This window comes from Pseudorasbora parva, chromosome 3 (assembly GCF_024679245.1).
Source record: "Pseudorasbora parva isolate DD20220531a chromosome 3, ASM2467924v1, whole genome shotgun sequence".
NCBI classification, from domain to species: Eukaryota; Metazoa; Chordata; class Actinopteri; order Cypriniformes; family Gobionidae; genus Pseudorasbora; species Pseudorasbora parva.
The window spans coordinates 40,172,893-40,197,251 of NC_090174.1; the positions used below are offsets into that span (position 1 = coordinate 40,172,893).

General features: G+C 36.1%; 3 protein-coding genes across 6 annotated transcripts; 2 read left to right on the plus strand and 1 right to left on the minus strand.

Annotated features, from left to right (window-relative positions):
* Window positions 1-2,551: 2,551 nt before the first annotated feature.
* timm8b (translocase of inner mitochondrial membrane 8 homolog B (yeast)) lies at window positions 2,552-3,255 on the minus strand. Its single transcript, XM_067440170.1, has 2 exons — window positions 3,032-3,255; window positions 2,552-2,935 (listed from the first exon to the last, which is right to left on the minus strand). The coding sequence occupies exons 1-2, from the start codon at window positions 3,149-3,151 to the stop codon at window positions 2,768-2,770; spliced, it is 288 nt and encodes a 95-aa protein (XP_067296271.1). The 5' UTR covers window positions 3,152-3,255; the 3' UTR covers window positions 2,552-2,767.
* Window positions 3,256-4,750: 1,495 nt separating this feature from the next.
* bco2a (beta-carotene oxygenase 2a) lies at window positions 4,751-23,319 on the plus strand. Of its 4 annotated transcripts, XM_067438829.1 has the most exons (14): window positions 4,751-4,907; window positions 5,090-5,206; window positions 14,180-14,227; window positions 14,951-15,131; window positions 15,449-15,660; window positions 17,494-17,609; window positions 17,680-17,782; window positions 17,883-18,011; window positions 18,248-18,408; window positions 18,596-18,763; window positions 19,000-19,137; window positions 19,687-19,869; window positions 21,542-21,652; window positions 21,798-23,319. In XM_067438829.1, exons 1-14 carry the CDS (start codon window positions 4,871-4,873, stop codon window positions 21,912-21,914), a joined length of 1,821 nt encoding a protein of 606 aa, XP_067294930.1. In that variant the 5' UTR covers window positions 4,751-4,870; the 3' UTR covers window positions 21,915-23,319. The 4 variants fall into 4 exon arrangements, with proteins under 4 accessions (XP_067294930.1, XP_067294932.1, XP_067294933.1 ...); XM_067438831.1 differs by lacking the exon at window positions 5,090-5,206 and having other exon boundaries at window positions 4,834-4,907; XM_067438832.1 differs by lacking the exons at window positions 4,751-4,907; window positions 5,090-5,206 and adding an exon at window positions 10,368-10,491.
* sdhda (succinate dehydrogenase complex, subunit D, integral membrane protein a) lies at window positions 8,771-11,038 on the plus strand. The gene is given in 3 exon segments (XM_067438833.1): window positions 8,771-10,081; window positions 10,084-10,103; window positions 10,278-11,038. Coding segments are annotated over 3 exon segments (390 nt in total). The 5' UTR covers window positions 8,771-9,877; the 3' UTR covers window positions 10,444-11,038.
* Window positions 23,320-24,359: the final 1,040 nt, after the last annotated feature.

Here is a 24,359-nt window from a genome sequence, read left to right on the forward strand (position 1 = left end):
TCATTCTTTAGCTCCGCCTACACGATACGCCTCCAGGCGCTCGTTTTTTTCCGAAAAGACTCAGTACAGCCTATATTTATTTTATAAATATAATAAAACTTAAGAATTTTCGGAGATATGAAGGATGCAATACTACTCTATAGGTACTCAAGATTGAAATGAGATTGACTGAAACTGAGTGTTTCACCCCCCCCCCCCCCCCCCCTTTAAAGTTCTGCATAATTACGGGCATGGTTACTTTGAGTGACAGGTGGATAGCCATTAATCTGCTGTCTATAGTCATTGCGTCACCTAAGCTCCGCCCACATCCTGCCTCTTTGCCCACTTTCTGTTATCCGGGCGTAAAGCACAATGACGCGCTGGGCAGCTCGTCGCTACTTTATGCTTATCGTCTTATCGGAATCCTACGGGTGACGTCACAGACACTAAGTCCATATTTTGTTTACAGTCTATGTTAATACTACATAACTTTAATAATCACATCCATTAACATGATTTCTGCCTCAGTCCTATTCCGATTCTTTCCCGAAGACCACGTCCCAAGATTCTGCGCTCAAACTTGGCATCATCAAACTACACTTTTTTTTGAATAGGCACCCTCTAGTGGATGGAAAAATTACATAGCGCAACTTTAATAATAATAAAAAACTACTGCTAACTAAAATCATAACATCAGAAACAGAAGTTTGAATCCTGCTTATGACATTTTCTGATCCCATTCTTTTTCCACTCATCACCTTAACTACAAAAAAACTCCTGATGATCAGGACAAAAAAACATAACTGCAAATATAGTGTTTTTGTATTTGACATTTCTGATTTGCATGAGTAGGATTATGTTTGAATGCTGATAATAACAACAATAATAAAATACACGATGAAGTAATTTAATAAATAATAAACTACATAATACAAAAATGGCCTGCGAATTCAAGTGTTTTTTTTAAAGAAGTCTAAACAATTATCTTTTCTGTTGTCCTACATATTTTTTCCATTTGAGTAAAGATTATTTAATCACAATGGTATCTTATATTAAATAACATTAAATTAAAAATCTGATACCGTATAATGGATGGATGGATGGATTTAGAAAGCATTTTTTCCCTATTGTATAATATTAAGATGTTTTGTTCCTAGAGTGTGGGTAAAGTGTCCAGTCCGTTTCCTTCAAAGCATCAAAGGCTCTGTTTGAGGACCCTGAAGGCTTCCTGTATGCTCCGATAATCAAGTTAGAGCACTAAGCTAACCTATCTGCTTCCTGACTTTAATTAGAACGGCTGAAAGCAGCCCAGCCTTCAAGATTTACACACACAGCTCTATCAAAGGATACTTTGTACTGAGCACACTAAACAACAAAGAGGGCATCGCCTCAAAGCCAAGAAGCAGACCTCTGCTGCCCTAAGACTAATCCTGCCGTATGGAGTCTTCTTACAATATGGTATTGTTTTGGATTAGAAGGCAAAACCAGATTTGGGGTTTAAGAGTAGACCAGTCTGATTAAACTGATTTTAGCTTTGGAAGAGTTAGTATAATTATGAGCTTTTTTATTATCTTGTGCCATTGTCTGTCAAATAGACTGTTGGTGTTGCTGGCAAAATACCTATAAATTGTCTCTTTGATTTTCATTAGCAAAATCTTGCTGCAATGAGGATCTTGAACTTTTCTTTCACACTTTAGTATTACTAGTCTTTGGAAGTCAACCTTGTGCCAGGCGAATACAAAACTAGTATGATAGCGAATACAAAACAATTAGTTGAACAGGTTGCCATTATCACTGCTTTGTTTCTTATTGATGCTTATTACTGCTTAATATCAAACATATATACAAATAGCTGTTTAATAAAAACTTTAAAATTCTGGCCAATACCAATAAGTATGCTTCATGTTATTGTCGATAACTAATAAATTGATTATTAATCTGTCCTGCTTAGATACAAAAAATTAAAGAGACCAAACACAACTATATTACTTTCATGCTACAAGTAGGTATTAGCTATCAGATACACACAGACAGTGTCACCATGAAAAGTCCTTTCTAACATATTGTGACATGTCTGACAGAAACAGCTTCTTAAACAAGAAAAAAAATGTAGGGGAGGACTTGATTTTCTCCATGGGGAAAAGATTAGATGATTGTGATGTGTTATTACTGTGATCTTCATGACAGCTTGTGCCACCCTCACATCTGTAAACACATCATCATCAGAGATGAGACATCACTGCAAGCAGTAGGCCTAAGGCACGTTATTGTGATTAAAGATTACAAATGCAAATGATGCTCATGGTTAAACCATTTATAATAAACACTGCAATATTCTATCAAAAAAATTTGGTTTTCATGGTGACTTTAAAAATAAAATAAACACTAAAGTAAAAGGGATCGATTTGCCATCACTTCAAGTGACATGATCTAAATCTAATCTTCAAATAGGATGCATTAGCCAATAAATTTCCAATATTGCATCAAGTTACCAAAATATATAGTTATTCCAAACAAAAAGCCATTCTTTTTTCTTTTCTTTTTTTTAAATGTTCATTTGCAAAACAGAAGATTATTAATTTGAAATGTATAATTTATTTTGTCACAATCAAACCAGGTTTACAGATGTGGGTATTGACTGGAAACTGCCAGTAGGAAAAGGGATATAGCCAACAATATATTATGGGCTATTATAATCAGACCCTTAAAAGGCAGTAAAATAGTCTTCTGGACGTAGAATGGGAACATAAAAAATGTGTGCCAATTGTCCTTGAGGACTGTCCTTCAGTCAGTGCCCGCCCTTCTGGACCATCTGCGTAAAGCGGTTGGTGATTGTGAGCGTCGTGTCAATGAAACGCTCCACGCAGCTAACGAGACACGTCTCAGTTCGTGAATCCAACTTGGAGCTCGGTTTGTCCACACACTTATCCCAGCAAACATCCGTAAAGTTGTGAACCTATGGATAGAGCGTTAGACGCAGTTAAAACCTGCCAGACTTGCTAACACTAAGTTAGTGCTGAATGACAGTAAAGCTGCCTGTACTGGAGTTTACCTGAGCCTGGAACTGAGCCTTCTGCTGCTCCACTGCAATCAGACGCTGGAGTTCCGCAGATTCGGCAGTGTCGGATGAACTAGCCGACGGCATATCAAAGCTAGAATTAAACTCAGCCATGACAAGACTTTACTAACAGATTATAAAGACAGGAACATGTGAAGGATAAAGCAACTGCGCTCGCTGACAGACGTAAAGGAAACTACTTCCGCCGCAGAAATATGACGTCATGACAAAATGCATTCGTTTTAAAATAAGAAAGCTGTAATTTGTGTTTCTATTTGTTTAACCCTCTGGTGCTCTTCGGTCATTTCTGACCGAAAGTTTCTGTTTTGAAATTTTAAAGCTTATATGAAACTTGAATTTTCTAGCATTATTATGTAATGATGTGAACAAACTAAAAATCAGAGTCATGATTCGAGCATGTGAGCATTCAAGCAAGCAAGTGGTTGTAAAACAACAACAACAAAAAAACTTTAAAAAAAATCCCACTTGTGCTCATCGGTCAAAAATGACCACCATAGGAAATTAATGGGAAATCTGCAAAAACACAAATTCACAGATTTTTTTTTAAAAATATAATAAATACAAATATATATCCTATATTCAAATCCATTTAAAAATTACATTTATTAAATAATTAAATGTGTTCAAAAGTGAACTAGGGAATTCACAAGGCCCTCCATAGACACCTCTAGTGGATTATACCCATGGTTGCATAATTTCTTAAAGAATTCCAAAAGAAGGCACTAATCTGCCTTCAAATATTTTTATTTTTAAGGTCTAGTCTCTATTTTAACCTGAAATACTGCAATAAAAAAAGAAAAACAAATTACAAAAAAAAAGAGAAAAAAAGTTTTATCATTTTCAATGGCAAAAATAGACCATAATTATTGCATAAATATAAAAAAAATACCATCAAATCATCTCAAAATACAAAATTAAAAAGAAAAAATATTATTGAAGAAAAATAATTTGCATTGATTTTACTGGGGTGGAGGAAGTTTTATGTTTTTTAGGTGTCCGGTAACTATTGACCAGGAAGAAAACCAATGCAACCCCTAAACGAAGAGCACCAGAGTTTAACCTAGCTCTTATTTAACCTGTTTGCAACTCTTTTATTTAGTTATTCTTATGCCTTAATTACTTTGTTTATTCAGTGGCTACCCCATAATGTAGCTATTTGTTATTTCTTTAAAACCAATAAAAATACAAAAAAAATTATTTCTTTTAAAATTAAAATATTTAATTATAAACTTGCAAAGTTTACTGAAAGTATTTCTGACATTTGCTCCTTTTGTCATCACTTTGAAGAAACAATTAATTTATTTTTCGAAATGTGTTTATCGCTAAGTGTTGTCGTGGATTAACTTCTTTGCCTAGCCTATTACATTTTTCACTCATAAAATCACATTTTCAAAGAAAATAAGGTGAATTCAAGGCGATTGGGACACTTGTTTTTGACATTGCGATGACTTGGGAAAAGTGTCCCAATCCCCAATCACGCTGAATTCACCCTATATTTTTTATTTTAAAGAACAATTTGCCGTGTGTGTGCGCGTGTGTTGTTCTGTGTTTAAGGGTAGTGCATATAGAGATACATAAATAGAATATATGGTTTGTACGGTACAGTATAAAAATCATTACGTCTCTGGCGAGTCCCCAGAAAGATAGCGCACCAGAGTCTGATCTGATCTATGCGTGTACGCCTACCGTAGCTACCCCAGAGCGATAGACGGCGTTATTGTGAAACAACAGACTCATGAGAAAATGACCCGCTGTTACAGAAACAGCTGCTTATCACAATAATATCTTATCTGACCTTGTAGTTCAACGAGCATGGCGAGCTTGATTCGTTTGAGCACTGGAATAAGACGTAAGTCACCATTTTAACTGGACGAATTCATATGAGCTATAGCCTATTACACAATATCTGTTTCAAAGTTTGCGATCATTAAGAGTTATTTTGTTGAATCAAAATCACGAAATGTTATGCTTTCCTTATATTTTTACTCAGCATACTGTAATAAATGTTTAATGTAAATATACTTTATGCAGATGTGCTTTTCTGCAACACACATCTGTCTCGTGGGTTAGTTGCCGATCAGAAGAATCGAGATGTAGAGACTTTCCGATTGGCCGCAGGCAGGTTCCACGCAGCTTCATCACAATCAAGTGAGCGATGATGACTCCATTTATTGTTTAAGTTGCATTTTCCAGCCGTTACCCATACCAATGACGAAGATGAGTGAGCCCAGGTGGGCATGGGTACTTCACACTTTTAATTGTGGCCCACCCAATTCAAAGTTGGTCATTTTCCAAATAGATAATAATTTAGTACATGACAATAATTAAAATAAACTTAATGAAAATCATACTACGTTATTCATTTAGTTAATAATGATTAAATGTAAAATTCCATGGTCAGCTGCAGGCGATATCCTAGATTCCCCTCTTCCTATGCCTATAGATGCATATCAGTGGTGTTTTAAAATGAGGCAAGGTCCTTCTTTTTATATACTGTATATCAAGTGTAAATAGACCAAATACAATTCTGTTTTTATATCTTTTGCTATAATTACTGTATGTAACTATTCTTTTTTTATTAAAATCAGTATACATTTCATCAAGTTAGTGTTTTATGCATTTTTACATTTATTACAAAATAATAACTATAAAGCCAGTAAAAATGTAACAATGCATATTATCTGTGAACTAATTTTCAGCTCTCTTAAATAGTCAACTTATTTTCAACATCCATTAATCTTGTAAACACTGGTCACAGACACAAAAGTGTACCTTCAGTTTCTCCAGGCTGATTGCTCACTAAAACCCCCACAGTCATCATGTTTTCAGCCCATTTCAACTTTCACCGCCCAGTGCAAATCATAATGCTTCAAATCAAAATGAAACAATGATTTTTCATTTCTTAGTACCATCCACAATGTTACAACGCAAGGTTGTAAAAACTTGTAATAGTGATTTGCGTATTTGTGCAGTTAAATAAAAAAATGGTGAATATCAATTAATTACTTACTTTACTTACTATACTTTATAAAGTCTAAAATCGAATCCCCTCAATCTCAATATTGTAGCTACTGCTGCAAGGACCCAAGTCTAGCAATGAATCCGGGCGATTCCTTAAACGCGAACTCACAGAGACACTTGATTATGATGAGTTCATCTCTGTTTTTTAACCACATTGCAGGACATGTAAAGGTAAGTACAAACATTTTCTCAATGTTTGTACCGGTAGTTAAAGGTAGGGTAGGTAAGAATGATCTAAAACACTTTTGTCCAAATTTGTTTAAACTTTCTTTATATGGCAATACATAATTAAAATGTAGGTACTCTGAAAAAGAGAGTATAAAAATCAAGTTACTTTAGACTTTTTAATCTGCAATAAACACCGCTCATTATTTTCGTTCAGGATGAAACAAATGATTGGCTTGGGCGACTGTAGGTTCTGCCCACACATGCGCGCACCCCTAGGATGAGCAAAAGCATTCAAATTGCACGGTGCCGGGTTTTGCAGTCAGCGAAGGCAAACAATGCACACAAAAAAGGAAGACAGTCGGCCTACATGTAAAGGCAATGCACAAAACGTTTTTGGATAAACAAAGAAATCAAACGCGAGTAAATATCAGCGTGGCTTTTCAACGATGCCGAGAACTGAGGGACCTCAAGGGGCTGAAAAACGACTCATTGCTGGCTGTATTTCTACTGGACAGGTAATCTTTCATTTTGATTATGCATTTTTTCGGTTTATGTTTTCATAAAGCATGTATCACTAGCACATGTAGCTGCCTAATATAGCATAACATTACTTAGCATAAAGTTACAATATTATACACTTAGCCATTAGTAGAGATGATAAATACTCAATCAACTTGAACTAAATATGCTTAGTTCAAGTTGATTGCTGTCGTGCTGAATTTCGCAAAATGTAACTTTAGATAACAAAATGCATTGGTAAAGGCTAGTACACCACATCCAGGAACTTTTTTTTATAACTAAGTTAGCTTTAGCTACTACTAATCAACAATGCTTTCATCATGGAAACTCTTACATGCAAAACACAGTATATGTTATGAATTTTACACGAAATTCATCTTCATCACAGTATAACTGATGTTATTGGGGGGGGGGGGGAAATATCAATGCTAACTGCCTCATTAAGGAATCAAACAAAAATATATTTTAAACTTTACCAGTGTCGGTATTCTAGGTTGATAGTTAGTACTAAAAGACATCTTATTTGTTTATATTCATACTGATAAAGTTCGATTTTTAATTACATGTGATTCTGACGTGATGTGACTACATGCACACCGCTCGTCTGAGGTAAATAATGCGTCTTCCAGCTGAGCGGTCGGTGAGGCGCGTTCATGTGTTTTGGGGGCGTGGCTTTGGAAAGAGCCCAGAAGGGAGAAGGTGGAGTGAATGGAAATAATGAGCTGTCTTTAAAACAGTCGTGAGAGGTATACAGACACTCAAATTTTATACTTTCTTTTTTATGGAGCTAGACATATGACAAAATGATCTGAATTTGAATTGTACAATTCTGAATAATTGACAAGTGTAATCTAACAAAATTGAATATCATGTTGCATTTTACATCGTTCTGAATTAGAATTTTGAAATGTTGAATATAGAAAATTAGAAATTGAACACATCTGAAATGTTTTTATTTCAAAATTGTATAGACATGTATTTTCAAACAGCAGATATTTTGTTCTGAATTAATACAGTAATAAAGTAATACAGTTTGTTCTGAATGAAAAAATACAGTTTTTGAAAATACAGATTCAAGAATTCAGATGAAGAAGAAATTAAATTCAATATTCTAAAATTCAAACCGCAGAAATTCAGATCTTACAGAAAGTAGGCCAGAGGTCATCATTAGGGAAGAGTACAGGATGTCAGAAAAGTCAAATGGAGCACCATCTGATCATTTCATTTCCTTTTTGTAATGGAATGAAGAGAAAAGGTTTTAAAAATTGAGATTTCTGCTAGATTTCTCATTTTTTGTGCATGTTTTACAAATCGCTGATTAGTGAAGAAAATCTCAGCATTTGATGTCATCTGTTGTTCTCCAAGGCTGAATCCAAAATCGCCCCCTAAACCCTCATTCACTATTCCCTACTTTAGTCCACTAACAGGCTACAGTTAACTTGAACGAGTGAATGAAAACGAGTGCGTGAAGTCGGACAGCCGTTGAGTGTAGCCTACATCGGCTATACATGTCCACTATGGTTTCGGACAATGACTATCCCCTCAAATAATGCCATTTTAATAATCAATCATTTTTTTAAAATCGTTTTTCTTTATTGCATTAGAAATAGGAAATGAAATGATCAGATGATACACAGACCGTGCTCCAATCAACTTTTCTGACATCCTGTACTCTTCCCTGATGATGACCTCTGGCCTACTTTCTGTAACATCTGAATTTCTGCACTTTGAATTTTAGAATATTAAATTTGACGTTCTGAATTTCTTCTTCATCTGAAATCTTGAATCTGTATTTTCAAAAACTGAAATTTTCCAGTATATTAATTCTGAACAAAATATCTGCTGTTTGAAAATACATGTCTATACAATGTAGACATAAAAATATTTCAGATGTGTTCAATTTCAAATGTTCTATATTCAACATTTAAAAATTCAAATTCAGAACTATGTGAAATGCAACATATTCAATTTTGTTAGATTACACTTGTCAATAATTCAGATTTATACAATTCAAATTCAGATAATTTTGTCATATTTCTACCTCCATACTTTTTTAGAGTACTTACATTTTAATTATGTATTGATATATAAAGAACGTTTAAAGAAATTTGGAAAAAAAGTTTTTTAACCAATTCTTACCTACCCTACCTTTAATCAAATTCTAAACAATTTGTTTAATAAACATTTTTTGTTATACTGGTTGAAACTCTTCATATCCTTATAGCAATTAATAATAGAAGTGGTCTAAATTTAAAACAAATCTTCTGTGGAAGTTCCGAATGCAATACTACAATGTCCTACCTGCCTGTCAACATGTGCATTTCCATACATTTGCGCACCCTGCTAGCACAGTCATCACACGTCTTCAGAGCATTAAATAAGGACAGGCTGTGCAGAGTTGTATACAGAGAGTCACAAGCTCCACAAACAAACAGCAGCTGACTGTAACAATAATTGCCGCTTGGTTCTACTCTGAACTGGTAACGTCTTCAGACCGATTTATGCATGTCAAAACTATCAACACCGAAATGAACCTGCAGCAGTCAGGTGATACAAGAGCTCTGTGAGTTATTTACATGCATTATCAATGTAATGTTATGTGCTTTGAGGCATGAGGTTTAACGTCATCTCATCACGCTTTTCTGACTCCGCTGTGTGCCGTCTTGTGTTTCGAAGGTGACGTGGCTCTGGAGATGCTCTAAATGGAGGGTGGGATCTCACGCTTTCAAAGCTAGCTTGCTATTGCTAGCCTCTCAGAAATTCTCATGCAAATTTCATGAATAAAAATCAATAAAAAAAATCAATAAGCAAATGTAAACTCCCTTTTTTAAAAGTTTTATGAGAATCAACTTGCTTTTAAAGTCAGTTTTAATATAATTTAATTCTAAATGACTTGTACAGTGAATTTAATGATACTAAAGCAGCAACAGAACTTACGTTTTTAAGATAAACTAAGTTGACATTGTTTCGTTTTTGTTTTTTGTTTTTGGATATTGCTGTTTTGAATCTGTGATTTTGTAACTGTGCTGGATTATATTTTTGAAATGAGGACAATGACCAGTTTCTTGAACTCTCATACTTTGCATATGCAATTAGACATTTACAAATGAAATGACATTTTCTCATTGTTTTTCATGTCTGTCTTCAACTGTCTTAGCTTCAAGGGCAGCCTCCAAGCACTGGACAGGTGAACGGGGTATAATTAAGTACTATTATAGTAAATACTTAACTATATTAAGTATAGTTCTGCTAGGTATGGTTCCAGCCGCATAACTATGTCCTGGTCCGGTAGCGAATTACTCTATTGCTGCAGCTCTCTCACACTGCATTGACACTGGTTAGTGACTGTCACGTTGTGTATCTGAAGAACCCTGCTCTGTTAAGCTTGTTGTATCAGGTGTTTTATTGAACGTGGATTATAAAGAGGCACCTCATTCATCAGTGAGTTTATGTATTTAAATGATGCAAACATACTCTTTACACTCTTTCTGTGTTTTTTTTCCTTCTGCAGGGGGATTGGTCAAGTCCTAACCGACTATGTCCATGGTGATGCTAAGATTAAACTGGCTAAAGCTGGCATTTTTATGCTGTCCACAGTCACATTCTTTGGTCTCTGCTATTTCAATTTCCATGATGTTGGCATCTGCAAGGCAGTCGCCCTGCTTTGGCAAATATAATTGTTTGTCCAGAACTGACTGACTATAAAGGATTTATCGCTCTTTTGGGTACTTGTCTTTTGATGTGCATGCCTTCAGCTTTGCAGAAAACAACATGCGGTCTCTTAACATATGTTGCATGTTAAAATAATATTTTTTGTTATATTTCACAGAGACATTTTAGTTGTTGGCTGAATGAAGAGAAATGTGAAATAATAAAAGATATTGCTTTGTTGATGGCCTGTAATTAATGAGCATTTTAGAAGAGCACCGTGGTTGTTAATAATTAGTTTTTCTCATTGGTATATGTGAACATTAGCAATGTGTATGTATAGGATTCATTGGCTTGTTGGTATTTATTATTTCAGCAGTTATTGTTGGTCTCCAGCAGAGGACAGTGTTTTTCAGTTTTATTGAGAACGGATGGTTGTAGTCACATTGTCTGTGAAGGTCATATGTTTACAATATCATTAAAACCAATACATTTTTCTACTTGTGTATACATGTGTATTTGTTACTTGAAGCATGATAATATAGTCTTCTTAAAAATATTAAGATGCTAAAAGAGCAAATATGTTATCACATCATTGTACAGTGAATAAACTGCTAAGATTCATTACTGCTTTGATTTTCTTTTTCCTGAATCGCTGAATAGTTGATTCATGACTAACTACACAACAAAAATTGTTTTTTGCACAACAAAAAGTATGTTTTGTGATTGATTTGATTTGAATGTGAATGTGAATGGACTCTGAAAAGGTTCAGTTCAGTAGAACCTTGATCTTTTCACAGAATCTAAATAAAAGGTAAATAATGATTCTGGACTGTTTTGGACTCTGAGAAGAAATTTATTTTGGCTATTGCATTTAGTGGTCAAAGTTCTTTAGTTAGTTTAAACACATTTAACCAGGACGCTACATATAATCCCATATAGTCTCACATAGATTAAACATTTTTGGTATTATAGTAAATTATAATCAATGCTATGGTTAAAAACATGACATACATTTAGCCATGATAAAAATGTAACAAATGAAATGATGATAGTGTCAGCTGACAACAGTCACAGACCTACAATAACTACGAAAAAAGTCATAAACACATTAACAGCACTAAGACCTTTCAAGTTTAGTGAATCTATAGAGTCTGTCCATTGCCAAGTCAAATCCCTCTTAAGATCAATCTTAACTACTTTTTTGTACTGATAATAATAAAACACTTATATAATACATGTAATTCTTTCTAAAGAATGCTGTAAGGAAACCTGGCCTCTTGGCCATATGGTCAAAAATATACAAATATAACAAAGTCTCCCATAATATTTAATATTGCAGAAATTTACTGCAAATACAGTGAGTATGGAAAGTATTCAGACCCCCTTAAATTGTTCTCTCTTAGTTATATTGCAACCATTTGCTAAAATCATTTTTCATTAGTTCACAGTTCATTTTTTTCTCATTAAAAACACAGCACCCCATATTGACAGAAAAACACAGAATTGTTGACATGTTTGCAGATTTATAAAAAAAAGAAAAGAAAGTCATGTATCATTCTAAGTATTCAGACCCTTTGCTCAGTATTTGGTAGAAGCACCCTTTTGATCTTATACAGCTATGAGTCTTTTTAGGAAAGATGCAACAAGTTTTTCCACACAAGGATTTGGGGGATCATCTGCCATTCCTCCTTGCAGATTGTCTCCAGTTCTGTCAGGTTGGATGATAAATGTTGGTGGACAGCCATTTTCAGATCTCTCCAGAGATGCTAAATTGGGTTTAAGTCAGGGCTCTGGCTGGGCCATTCAAGAACTGTTTCATTCAAGAACAACAAGAGTTGTTGTGAAGCCACTCATTCGTTATTTTAGCTGTGTGCTTAGGGCAATTGTCTTGTTGGAAGGTGAACCTTCGGCCCAGTCTGAGGTCTTGAGCACTCTGGAGAAGATTTTCGTCCTGGATATCCCTGTACTTGGCCGCATTCATCTTTCCCTCGATTGCAACCAGTAGTCCTGTCCCTGCAGCTGAAAAACACCCCCACAGCATGATGCTGCCACCACCATGCTTCACTGTTGGGACTGTATTGGACAGGTGATGAGCAGTGCCTGGTTTTCTCCACACATACCGCTTAGAATTAAGGCCAAAAAGTTCTATCTTGGTCTCATAAGACCAGAGAATCTTATTTCTCACCATCTTGGAGACCCTCAGGTGTTTTTTTAGCAAACTCCATGCAGGCTTTCATGTGTCTTACACTGAGGAGAGGCTTCTGTCGGACTACTCTGCCATAAATCCCCGACTGGTGGAGGGCTGCAGTGATGGTTGACTTTCTACAACTTTCTCCCATCTCCCGACTGCATCTCTGGAGCTCAGCCACAGTGATCTTTGGGTTCTTCTTTACCTCTCTCATTAAGGCTCTTCTAACCCCGATAGCTCAGTTTGGCTGGACGGCCAGCTCTAGGAAGGATTCTGGTCGTCCCAAATGTCTTTCATTTAAGTCACAATTCTGTCTAGCAGCTCTTTAGGCAGTTCCTTTGACATCATGATTCTCATTTGCGCCGACATGCACTGAGCTGTAAGGTCTTATATACACAGGTGTGTGGCTTTCCTAATCACGTCCAATCAGTAAAATCAAACACAGCTGGACTCAAATGAAGGTGTTGAACCATCTCAAGGATGATCAGAAGAAATTGACAGCATCTGAGTTAAATATATGAGTGTCACAGCAAAGGGTCTGAATACTTAGGAACATGTGATATTTCAGTTTTTCTTTTTTAATGAATCTGCAAAAATGTCAACAATTCTGCGTTTTTTTGTCAATATGGGGTGCTGTGTGTACATTCATGATTTAAAAATTAAAGAGGGTCTCAATACTTTCCGTACCCACTGTATCATGTCATTATAAACACTATAAATATGGACTTTAATAAAATGTGGTGCATAGTAATACTTCATAGTCTCAAAACTGTTAATATGTAATTAATGAGGCAAAGATTGATGTTGGCTCATAACCAGGAAGTGAATGAGTTTAGGGTTAAAGTATAAGTGACTCCCACTGCTCCGTCGAGCGTACATAAGAATTTTAAGCTACTTAACAACATTCTCTTGTATATGCATTAACCATGCTAACAAGTGTGTTTAAAGATGCATTTAGGACTAGCAAAGGTAAGCTTTTATTATTGATTATCTCTGCATGTTATAGCCTAATAACTTTGCTGTTGTAACAAAGAGCTGTGACCATTTAGCTTGTGCCAATTAAATAAAAATCCAGACAAATGTACCGAATATGTAAAACACAAAGATGATAAATAAGTATAAGACCTTTAGCATTGCTTCATTGTAAATAGTGATAGAAATGAAAAGTACAAAATCTGCTGTATGTTTAACAAGAACCACCAGATTAGTTGAGTAATTCTGTTTTTTTTTGAAGATATCAGTCTGAACCAAACTTTCACAGGATTTTAGTAGCTTATTGTAACATTGTTTTTTAAGAGCATTTTTTAGTGGTATACAAGTCCTCTCTTAAACTCTGTTCAGTTGATATCTATTCATTTCAGCCATGTCATTTTTCTCACACACGGCTCGCACTGCCTTCAACTTCCCTCCCCTCCCTTCCCTACTGTGTCACGCAATCGTGTGTGTGATGTAACAGAGTTGGCATGAGATCAAGCTTACATAAAGAGAGCTCGTCTCCCCCCTTCAGCGTGCACAGTTTTTATTGCTCTGTACAATTGGTCATACACTCTTCTTTATCCTCTGTTCTGATCAAGGGTGCAGCCACCTCTACAGGATGTCCTGCAGAAAGCCTCAAAATGTTGGTAAGAATGAGCTCATTTGCATGCATACACACCTGTAAGTTTTACTTTCTGTTTGTGGCTGTGTGAAGCAATGCAGTGTATTAGGGCAGAGTGCATGCCTGTGTATTTATATGATATACTTTGGGTCTGATGGCTTTTGAGTGTTATCATAGGTTTAAATTTAGCTGCAAACACAGCTTACTTATGAATAACTGAATTGAACTCCTTTTGAATTGTACATTTCTCACAACTTTGACATCTTATCTGCATGTCCACACAGTTTCTTCATTATTTATGCAATAGTGTATCACAGTACATGTAAGTGTGACGAGAGGGACTGTTTTTCTAAAGGTAATATCGCTGACTCTTTGCCACTTCAGCGCTGTCATTTGTTTGCTTTAATCCTTTGTTCTTTTAGCTGACCTAAATAGTGATGGTCAAGCCAAAGTTGTATGTCTGCAAATCTGTTACTTACCATGGCTATATAATTGAATATAACTCAGGTTGTTAACCTTGCAGTTTAGATTGCAGAGGAACTCTATAAAAAAGTGGCAGTACTCTTCATAGTACTATATATTCATCTTTTTATTTTTTACCATTACCATAATTTTAAAACCTTTGTATTCCCAAGTGTATTTTTATAACATTATTCAGAACATTGTTATGAACAGTTTCTGTTCCGGTAAACTTGCCAAATGATCAAATTTTGTATATCATGTAAATCACGGTTTGGGATTTTTATAGCTGCCGCTCAGAAAACATACTTCACAAAAGTACATGGGCTACCAAACATCACTCCCTTACTAAGTTCAGTAGAGGAGACGCCTGACCCCATCCCTACCACAGTTAAAGGCAACATCCCAACCTGGATCCGTGGGAGTCTGCTGCGGAATGGTCCAGGAAAGTTTGAGTTTGGGAATCAGCAGTGAGTATGGCTATTCTATTTTAATATATGATGATAAATTTACTCTTACAAAACATCACTTAAATGTGAGGAACATTTAAAGAAAAAAAGAACCAATAACTGTTTCTATGGCTAATGACATGGAATTGTGTAATCCAGTAATTTGGGATATGCTGTGGTGGAGGTAGTGACCAAACTGGGGACAACTAATGGAACCACTCTCACACAAGGCTGTTTTTCAAAATTTCGATTTGTGATTTGTTTGATCTCAATGATGTCATTCAAACTTTTAACATGTATATTCAGCCTCAGTCTTGCTCACATACATTCTTCCTCAGCTATAACCACTGGTTTGATGGCATGGCCTTGATGCATCGCTTTCGGATCGAGGACGGTCAGGTGACATACAGAAGCCGTTTTTTGCGTAGCGACTCGTATAAGCAGAACAGCGAGAGGAACCGAATCATGGTGTCAGAGTTTGGCACTTTGGCTCTACCTGATCCCTGCAAGAACATTTTTCAGCGCTTCCTGTCCAGATTTGAGATCATAAGTACGTAAATATAGATGGTGAATATGTGTGTGACTGAGGTGGTTTACTAGCTGTGCTGGCGTGAAACATGATCTCCGTTGGTTTACAAAATGTAAACATCAAGAATAGCTGACTGTTTTAAACAGGTTACAAAAAAGCTCAGTCTGTTTCTCATTCTGAGTAAAGAGGCCTTGCTCAAGAGCACAGCAGGAGTGGTCACTTTAGCAGCCAAGTGTGTCTAAAGTGCGTCCTAGACAAACAATTCTATGTCTGTAACCATGAGAACACATTTAAATCAGACACCACGAGCACTCAATTAGGACAGACTAAAGTGTTTAAATGGAGTTGGCAGGACACCCAGGACACTATAGGATAATTAAACAATTAAATATGGATCTTTTAAATGATCAAATGTTGCAAAACTATCTTTAGGATCAATGCGTTGAGAAAGGAATAAACAAAACCCGCCACTGTAAGTTCAGCTGTCTCCCAAAAGAAAGAATCAAATTTGAACCGCCTAAACAAGTCGTCTAATTCGAATCCTACAGTGCTACGGCTCTACGTCACTAGATGTTGTACATTCTCCACTCGCAAACAAATCCCGGCCCGGCCTTCAAGTAGGACTTACAAAATGCTTGCTTTTGAAAGATGGGAGAGTAGGCTACCTAGTTTATTTGGATCATCTTGCTCCCCAGAATCACGATTATTGATGAATAATTCCAAAATTATTGATGAAAAATATTAAAATTGCTTTGTTTGGCATGTTTCAGTCCCGTGATCTTTATCATGCATGGGACCGAAACGTTGCATTAAATACTTTTTTTTTTTTAAATTGATGGTGTGTGGGACTTTCTTTTGTTAAAAGTTTGTTTAACAAAAATGGCAATAAAGTCATACTTGTTACGAAAAGGCAATCTTAACGTTAAAACGCCCCATCACGATGAGCTATCACAGCGACAGAAAGCATTTGGTTATTGATGTACAAATCATACAAAATTCTTTGCTGGGCTAGGCTCATATTAACTCAGTAGATACAGTAGTCACATTACACTGAACGACACTTAAATTATATTGTCTCGTCAAAATGCATGCTGCTCCCCCAAATATTACGCGGCTATAACAAAGTTCGTAGTGATGGGAAGGAGAAGGTGGTAAACAATAAACGTTAAACAAACTTTAATAAATAAATAAACTGAAAGTAAAAATGGCAGCCTCCTCACGGATGACTGCTGTGCATACACATAATAAATAATAAAATAGCCTGCCAACTTCACAAGTCACCCATTAATAACCTCATGCATTCTGTCGCTATGTTTGTATATCTACTCATTGTAATAAGATGCTTTACCGAAATTGACACCGTTCTAGTTCTGTAACTAGTAGGACTTTCTTGGTGTATTTGTTAAACAAACTTTTGCCATTACAAGTAATGAAATCCTTTTATTTTTAATCTTTACAATAATACCAGCATCATGTAGTGCAATTGTTTAATTGCAATGGCCGTATTTCGCAAGCTTTCATAATTGACTAATCTATGGCCAATAGTTCGGTCTAAAATATAAACGCTTAGAATAGGCTTACCATAGTGAATCAGGGTAAGACAAAAACATATTTTAGAAGAAGCTTTGATGATGTATCATCTTTTATTGACATTCAGTTTGTTTGATGATGTATTGATTTAATCAATAATCCCAGTTTCTAATAATTAAAAAAGTCTGAAAACAAGCAGCGTTGTCAAAATTACAGCAGAAATAGGCTACCTTCGAATGTTATAGTCCTTTGAAAAAAGTTAAGGTTTTAAATCAATTAAATGAAATGTTTTTGTTACTCGTATTTTCCTCTCTGTAATTCCAGAGCCAACCGATAATGCCAGCGTCAACTTTGTTAAATACAATGGTGACTATTACGTCAGCACAGAGACCAACTACATGCACAGAGTGGATCCAGAGACTCTGGAGTCTAAACAGAAGGTATGAAGAATAAACATCTTCATCACCAACCCAAACCAACCAGTCATGTCTAATTTATGATTATTTGTAGGTAGACTGGAGCAAGTTCATAGCAGTGAACGGTGCTACTGCTCATCCACACACTGATCCAGATGGCACAGCTTACAACATGGGCAACTCATACAGAAACAAAGGTTAGATTCCAGTCTTTTCCTTATGTGCTGACCAATGTAAGTGCAATATCACCTAATAGGATTTAGGAGGCTTGATGTTGCTCTATGATGTGTTTTATAGGGGTTTTCTATAACATCATCAGGGTACCCCCAGAAACAGACGGTTCAAATGATACTCTAGAGGGAGCCAAGATATTATGCTCGATCGCCCCTCATGACAAATCCAAACCCTCCTATTATCACAGCTTTGGTGAGTGAAGAAGAAAATCTGTCATGTTTATTGTCTTCAGATCTCCTAGACAGACAGGCAGTCATTCAAGAATGACTATCATGTGTAATTTTACTGCACATCCACTCTGTGTAATAAAGTCATGTGTCATTTTATTGCTAGGCACTCTGAATGGTGTAATCATATAGTCTGAATGAAGTGATCATATGAATGTGCAGCACTGAAAAACCTTCATTTTATTTTCCTGAACCTTTCAGGCATGTCAGAGAACTATGTAGTGTTCATCGAGCAGCCCATTAAGATGGATCTGTTTAAGATAGTGACTGGTAAAATAAGGGGGAAATCGCTCAATGAGGGTATTTACTGGGACCCCAACCAGGAAACCATATTCCACCTCATTGACAAACAAACTGGAAAGGTGAGACAACAATCATGACAATAGTCTCACAGAGACACTGAGAACAATTAGGAGCAGATGGACTTCTTTATGAGGTTATTCTATAGGTATTCACTGGCTTCATATGGTTGAATGAAAGCTGATGGAAAACATAAATATAATAATTTAAGGCATCTTTAACAATTTAGCCAACTGCATCTCTCTGCAGGAAATGCCAGTGAAATACTACACCAAGGCCATGTCCACTTTCCATCAGATCAATGCTTTTGAGCAGGATGGATTTCTCATGCTAGACATGTGCTGCTCTGACGACGGCCAGGCCATAAACAACTTCCTCCTCCAGAACCTGCGTCAATCAGGAGATGCACTGGATGAGGTTCTCTGTCTATTATTCCAGCATAAATTACATTGTGTCTGTCCTATTGCTCTATAACACCATATGCCAGGTGTATTATTACCATTACAAAAACATATTGTTAACGATACTACTGCTATTATTATTAGGCCTATTAGTAGTAGTAGTATTATGCAATATATGCCATATTATATTATTATTATTATTATTACATAAGTGATACTCATTTATCCTCATATTCTCTTTTTTACTGTCAGATGTATAACACCATGTGCCAGCCACTTCCTCGTCGTTTTGTGCTTCCTCTCAACATCACCAGTGAAACACCAATGGAACAGAATCTCAACACACGGCAGGACAGCACCGCTACTGCTGTCTGCCGTACTAAAAAACAGGTGTCGTCTTTGTGGCCTTTTGTTCTTGTTAGTTCTTCACAGCCCTTTAAGGAATTTGGTCTATAGCATTGTGTGCTTATAGTTGCCAGCCTTTCAACTGGCACATACAGCACAGTTCAAAAGTTTGGGGTTAGATTTGTATTTAGCAAGGACACTTTAATAAACACTTTTGAATTTTCTATTCCTCAAAGAATGTTCAGGGTTTCCAATTTTTTTTTTAAATATTACAAATTAGCATTATGATTTCTGAAGGATCATGTGACTATAATGACTGAAGTTATATTTACTAAAAATACAGCATTTTACATTTTAAAATATATTAAAATGGAACATTTAAGTTGTAATATTTCACAACATTGCAGTTTTACAGATTTTTTGATCAAATTAATGCAGCCTTTGTGAGCATAAAGCACTTTTTTTAAAACATTAAGAAATGTTACCAACCCCACATTTTTGAATGGTAGTATAACAACAGCAGTTAGACTTGGTGTATTAAGTCTCAAGTCTTAAGACTTCAGCTCTTTTAGGACTACATTATCTCTCTTTCAGGTGTTCTGCACATTTGAGGATCTCCATGGTGAAGACCTGAAAGACTATGGTGGCTTTGAGTTTCCCCATATTAACTATGCCAAATATAACACCAAACCTTATAGATACTTCTATGGTTGTGGCTTCCGCCACCTAGTGGGTGACTCCTTAATTAAGATGGATCTGGAAAGCAAAAAATTTAAGGTGAGATCAAATTATGACCATAGCTGCTATAACCTGGGACTGAAACAGTGCTTCTGGAAAGTATTCACAGTGCCTTCACTTTTTTCACATTGTGTTGTTACAGCCTTATTGCATAATTGATTAAATTACCGTAATTATTTTTTGCTAAATTCTACAAATACCTCATAATGATAAGGTGAAAGAAGTTTGTTTGAAATCTTTGCAAATGTATTGAAAATTAAAAAACAAAATATGACATTTACATAAGTATTTACAGCTTTTGCGCAATACTACGTTTAAGCACCTTTGGCACTAATTATAGCCCCAAGTCTTTTTGAGTATGAATGGGCAGTTTTTCCCTTTCCTCTTTGCAGGACCTCTCAAGCTCCATCTGGTTGGATGGGAAGAGTCGGTGCACAGCTATTTTCAGATCTCTCCAGAGATATTCATTTAGGTTCAAGTCTGGGCTCTGGCTGGGCCACTCAATGAGATTCACAGAGTTGTCCTGTAGCCACTCCTTTGTTATCTTGGCTGTGGGCTTACAGTCATTGTCCCATTGGAAGATGAACCTTTGCCCCAGTCTGCGCAGGTCTGGAACAGTCTGGAGCAGGTTTTCATCAAGGATGTCTCTGTCATCTTTCTCTCGATCCTGACTAGTCTCCCAGTTCCTGCCGCTGAAAAACATCCCCACAGGATGATGCTGCCACCACCATGCTTCACTGTAGGGATGGTATTGGCCAGGTGATGAGTGGTGCCTAGTTTTCTTCAGACATGATACTTGCCATTCAGGCCAAAGTGTTTAAACTTTGTTTCATCAGAGAATTTCGTTTACCTTCAGGTGCCTTTTGGCAAACTCCAGGTAGCCTTTTACTGAGGAGTGACTTCTTTCTGGCCACTCTATCATGCAGGTCAGATGTTCTTCTGGAAGGTTCTCTTCTCTCCACAGAGAAATGCTGGAGCTCTGTAAGATTGACCAATGAGTTATTGGTCACCTCCCTGACTAAGGCCCTTCTCCCCTGATCGCGAAGTCCTAGTGGTTCCAAACTTCTTTCATTTAAGGATGATGAAGGCCACTGTGCTTATTGGGACCTTCAATACTGCATAAATGGTTCTGTGCCCTTACCCAGATCTGTGCCTTGATACAATCCTGTCTCTGACATCTACAGACAATTACATGGACTTCATGCCTTGGTTTGTGCTCTGACATGCATTGTTAACTGTGGGACCTAATATAGACAGGTGTATGCCTTTCCAAATAATGTCCAATCAACTGACTGGAATCCAGTCAAGTTAGAAACATCTTAAGGATTATCAGTGGAAACGATGCATCTGAGCACAATTTTGAGTGTCAGGGCAAAGGCTGTGAATACTTATGAACGTTATTTTCTTTTTTTAATTTCTTTTTTTTTTATAGATTTGCAAAGATTTTAAACAAACTTCTTTCATGTTGTCATTATGGGGTACTATTTGTAGAATTGAGAAGAAAATATATTAATTTTATCCATTTTGGTATGTGGCTGTAACATAAAATGTGGGAAAATAGAAGTGCTGTAAATACTTTCCGGATGCACTGTACGTACAATAACCAACAAGTCCAAAAAATGTAATATGTGACAGCAGTAAAACTTTTCTTGTCCATTTTGCACACAATGTTAAGAGTGTTTGTATGTTTGCTAAATTAATTGATTTACAGGTGTGGCGCCAACCTGATCTCTACCCATCAGAGCCTGTCTTCATTCCTTCACCCAATGCTGAGGAAGAGGACGATGGAGTTATCCTGTCTGTGATCATCACACCAGTTAAGGTACCCTAAATGTGTGCAAAAATACATTAAAAACAAAAATAAGCTTTATACTTCATTTGTTGAGAAAAGTCAGTAGAGAAAATGTTATTACATTTGTTGTAAATACATATTTTGCTTAAACCCATTCTCTCTCTTCTCTCTCCAGGATAAGAGTACATTTCTCTTAGTCCTAGATGCCAAAACATTCGAAGAGCTGGGAAGAGCTGAAGTGCCTGTCAACATTCCTTATGGATTCCACGGCGTCTTCAATTCCAGTGAATGAAGCTCTTGGTATCCCTCCAACAAAATAACAACAAAATAACTTGAAGTAGCTCTTCAAACGGTTAATACACCACTTAGCTGCTACTATTGAAAGCAAGAGATAACAGAATAATATATGTCTATGAAATTGGCTCAAGAGATCCTCCACAGATTTATCTCATATTTGTAAAAAGAACAACACATACTTTATAGTAACAGTTAGTTCTCTGCGAGAAATTCTACCTTAACTAAAATATAACAAAACTATAATAGATCATTTCAAATAAACAATTTTATAACTAATTAAAAAAAGACCATTTACTAAAACTAAGTCGCAAAAACAGCTTACAAATTACTGATGCATATTTGGTGTTCAGGACCGTGGCTCCCCCAGTCAGTGATGTAATGAGGAGGAAGTAGAATAGATGCTATCATTTCTAAACAGCAGCAGAAGATGCTATTGTTTGTATTTAACAATAAGAAAAATAAGACAGGGAGATGCAAACATTGTATTATTTCTGGCTCAAGCATTAGAATGATTGGATCGTTTTGTAGACCTGTCAGAATGTAATATAAGCTTTCCAAAGAGGCATTTATATGCAGGGGAAAAACAGCTTGTTGAATCCTTGGTTAGAAAGAGGATGGTTATGGTAATGTAACCCTAAATCATGGTTTTTGGAACAAGCAATCCTGTACTAAATATTATGGCGAACCACAAGAGAGAAATACAAATAATACATAAACATTATGACCCTATTGATATCAGCAAGCTGATAGTATTGAAAGCTCACATAGTTTTGATACTTGATTTCTTAATACATTTTCTGTCTTTTTTCTTTTCTTCTGTTTTTCTTTTTTTATTTGTGGACTGTATGTTAATGCCACAATATGGCACCTTTGCGACTGATTTTATTTGCTCAATATGGCATCAGTTATGCAGTTTATTATGCAGTTATCTACATGTTTCATGTTCTCTTCTACTCTAAAAGCAAACGTGAGCATAACACTAGTGCATGCTTGTGCATCTATGGTAAATATTTGAGGTGTGTGGGTTTATTATACCTCCATTATGAAAACAAGTTCATTGCATTGAATATATGTTTTTTTTTTTAAACAGTAGAAGGTAAAACCCTGAAGTGCCACAATAAGCATAATTATTATTTTGGTTAAATGACAATAGATTGCATCAACTTTCTACCTTTCTATTTTCTACTCTTTGCAAAGTAACATTTTAAAGACTGCTTCCTGTGTGTATTATGCAATTTACCTTTTTATAAGTTTTACATTTATTTCACAAATTTTTATATACAAATGTCTAATTTGTAACTTGTGATGAATATTTTCACACATAATACTTTGTATGCTACCTGCTGCATGTTTAATTCATACTGTCCACTTTTATAAAAACATTCACAAAGCAAACAAAACTGTAAAGTGTCCAATATTTTCTTCACTTCATTTCACATTCTAATACACGTTTAAGGCAATCTTGACTGCATGTGCATCCTACAGAGAGAGATGGCTGTCTTTTTCTTGTCCACTAGGGGGCAGCAAACACTCATAGCAGGTATGTCTGAGTTTAGTCATAAAACTGATGTAAAAACAACCATATACGTTCATTCTATTCAACAAACTATATTTGAATGACTTAAATTACCCAATAGTGCATTCATATAGTTCATGAGACGTGTGCAATGTGTAAGTGTATGTGCTCTTGAATATGAATATCTCCGTGGCTCTGCTAAATTGGGAGCTCTCAGATTTCCCCTAATCCCTGCACATCAAACAGCAGGCAGAGCAGAGCAGATGCAGACAGACAGAGGCACTGCTCTCCTGTGGTATCTCGACCTGCCGGATCTTCTTTCCCCATAAACAGTGCTTTTATTGTCCCTGTATCTGTATGTGTGTTTGTGTGAGAGACACTACATGGGTTGTTTGTCCCGGTGTCTCTCCATCCCGTTCTTTTTTGGGTTTAAACACTGTTCTGACTGGTAGGAGGCAGAAGTACTGATGTTACACATCCACACTTCAGCTTTTGTTCTAGAAAAAAATCCATTTAATGTTGGTGCAGTGGTCCTTTATTAGCATCTATGGATCCATAATAAACCTTTAACATTCATAGAACATTTCCACTGCACAAAAGGCACGTTCAATTGGAAAACAGTTCTCGTTAGATTATTAAACTACTCTTCATATTAAGACATAAATGGCTCTTTTAAAAAACTGTTCACTGAAAGGTTCTCTGGGGAACCTTCCTTTTAGAACCTTTAGTTTTAAGAGTGTAAGAAAAAAGAAAGATACAATTAAAAATAGTGAGTGAGTGAGTGAGTGAGTGAGTGAGTGAGTGAGTGAGTGAGTGAGTGAGTGAGTGAGTGAGTGAGTGAGTGAGTGAGTGAGTGAGTGAATGAATGAATGAATGAATGAATGATCGAAAGCAGTGGCGGGACGTAAACCAATACAGTAACCA